The sequence below is a fragment of the Propithecus coquereli genome, unplaced genomic scaffold (genome assembly GCF_000956105.1).
Source record: "Propithecus coquereli isolate 6110/MARCELLA unplaced genomic scaffold, Pcoq_1.0 Scaffold585, whole genome shotgun sequence".
In the NCBI taxonomy this organism is placed as follows: Eukaryota; Metazoa; Chordata; class Mammalia; order Primates; family Indriidae; genus Propithecus; species Propithecus coquereli.
In genome coordinates this window covers 763,093-765,494 of record NW_012151785.1, presented here as the reverse complement: position 1 = coordinate 765,494, position 2,402 = coordinate 763,093, and the positions used below count along the sequence as shown (strand labels likewise).

General features: G+C 39.6%; 1 protein-coding gene across 1 annotated transcript in view; it reads right to left on the bottom strand.

Moving 5' to 3' along the window:
- Positions 1-583: 583 nt before the first annotated feature.
- The window catches only part of PARG (poly (ADP-ribose) glycohydrolase), a 163,850-nt gene continuing 162,031 nt past the window's right edge, over positions 584-2,402 (bottom strand). The window contains exons 17-18 of the mRNA XM_012658406.1: positions 1,504-1,632; positions 584-847 (exon numbers count right to left, since the gene is read on the bottom strand). Coding sequence (XP_012513860.1) covers positions 693-847; positions 1,504-1,632 — 284 coding nt within the window. The 3' untranslated portion in view covers positions 584-692. The remainder of the gene's footprint in view (positions 848-1,503; positions 1,633-2,402) is intronic.

Sequence of the window (2,402 nt, the reverse complement as noted above, 5' to 3'; positions counted from 1 at the left end):
AGCTCATGCCTGTAATCCCAGCTACTTGGGAGGCTGAGGTGGGAGGATCGCTTGAGGCCAGGAGTTCAAGACCAGCCTGGACAACACAGCAAGACCTTGATTCTTAAAAAAAAAAACTATTTCCAGAAATTATTGTTTTAAATAAAAAAAGTTTTAACTAGGAGGTCTGCATTATACAACAAATACGAAAAAAGTCCAATTCTTAATTTTCAAAATCCAAAAACTCAAACAATGCAAGCATAACAAGAATTGGAGCGAAAGGCTCACAAGCAGACTTTTAGCAAACCCAGTTGCAGGGATCCCTGGATTTCCACTTCTTCTCTGGCATCACTGACATCTGCTAGCTGCAGAAGTAATTTGTATAATATACAGGCAGGAAGAAAGAGACCAAGACCTGACAGGCTGAGCACAGTCTTTCATGGGATTTCATAAGAAATCTATGGGCAAAAGAATGAAGACTGAAATAGCAGAAAATGGAAACAAAACATATCTAAGCCCGTGTAAATCAGGATAGAAGAAGCTTCGAGGTACAAACTGACAATCACATATGTGTGGAAGGGATTGCATCTTTGACTATAAATGTGGATTATATACACATTTATATTAACTTAAGTCAGTTCATATATACACCTGACGATGCAAACAGAATGTCTCTGGTGAGAGGTGGGAGGAGGGTCTATTCACTTGGCTCCTCAGGTTCCTGTCCTTTGCCCTGGTTGGTCAGTGGTTTCTGCACAGGACTCAGCAGCATGGTATATGAACGGATAAAGCTTGATGTCTGGTCCAGGGGTGGAACAGTTTTTGCATTCTTCATTGTAATAGCGCAGCAATAGCTTATACACTTCTCCTGGAAAGTAAAAGACCAGACCAGTTTGCACATTAAGGTATGTAAATGGAAAAACCTTCAAAAGAACATTCCAATTTTGTCTTAATCTAAGTAGCATATGCTTAGATTTGGCTTTTGAAAACAGCATGAATTTCATATGCCTGAAAGCCTTTTCCAACATAAACCTAAAAATTTTAAAAATTCTTTAAAGACACTGCATATCAGGTCATGATTACAACGGGCTGTACATGGTCCATTATTCATGCATCATCTTGGGAGTTCATGGTGACCCCAGTTATACACCTCAGCTCCTAAGGCAGCAAACACACTGGCATGTCTGACAGATACAACAGAGTGAGGCTTCTTAGGTCTGAACTTACCCTCCCTCCTTCGTCTTTCTCCTTGTTGTTTTTTATATACACAAAAGTAAAAGTGAACACTAACTCCAGATTTCTGGCCTTATTTTAATAAGTTGACATGCTCATTCAAGATCACAGGTGAAACTGCCAGAAAACAAAGACTGCAAATGCTGCCCTTCTAAGGTCTTTGCCTTGCCCCTTACAGTCAGCCTTTCCTTTCTTCTTACCTACTGTGATTCATCCAGATTTAGCAAATGTTCCCACTGGATAGTGTACAATCCATCTAGATACTAAGTGTCAAGACTACCTCCTACTTACCAACAGTAAGTTTCCTTTCGGTAAGGAAAGTGTGCATGCTGTAAATGTCTCTCATCAATTCTGAGTCCCCAAAGGTGAAATAAACCACATCTCGCTCAGCTGCAGCAGCTGCCAGTATCTGTATTAAGGCTGCAGCAAAGAGAAAGACACAGCTATATTATGACACTTCCCATCAAGATACCTTCAGCTCTTTCTACCAGCTAAGTTATAGCTGGTATGCCATGGCTTCATCCTAGATTTAAGATTTATAAACCCAATGTACATGTTATTAGAAATGGTGAATACAAAATGGGCATAAATCACCTAGTTGTATGATTTTTCAGACATGCTGCTGAGAATATCATTAAACTACAGAATTCCCACACAGGCACCTTTTCTGGACCACAAATAAAGGGAGGTGCATTTGGAGCAGCAAACCAAGGCACCCAGGTGGTATCTACATTTGCTTATAGTAATCTGAAAATGAAATTTCCATGTTTGCTTACTTGATTTAATCATCGTGTGTTATTACATGGTCACTCATCTTTTGTATTGCAGGCCCATTTGGGAGGTTCTACTGCTCTCCTTCACCCCACGGTAAGCAAGCCCACCTGCACCCTCATCTCTACCTGGTCACTGAAGCATGGAGTTGATGTTACTGGAGACGCTGGATGGTAACTCTTTGGTGTGTTGGGATGGGAAAACAATTGAGAGCCACCGTGTCTGGGAATCAAAGTTACAAATCACTGAGCCTAAAGTATATTTCTAAAAATTAAGTTCCTTTACAATCTCAATAGATATAATTTAAATAACAACAAAACTGAACATAGTTGTAATAAATGCCCTTTTGCTAGTTATGTATCTTTTACTTCAAGAAAGAGAAGGTAGGGTTCAAATAAAAACATTATAGAGGATATCTT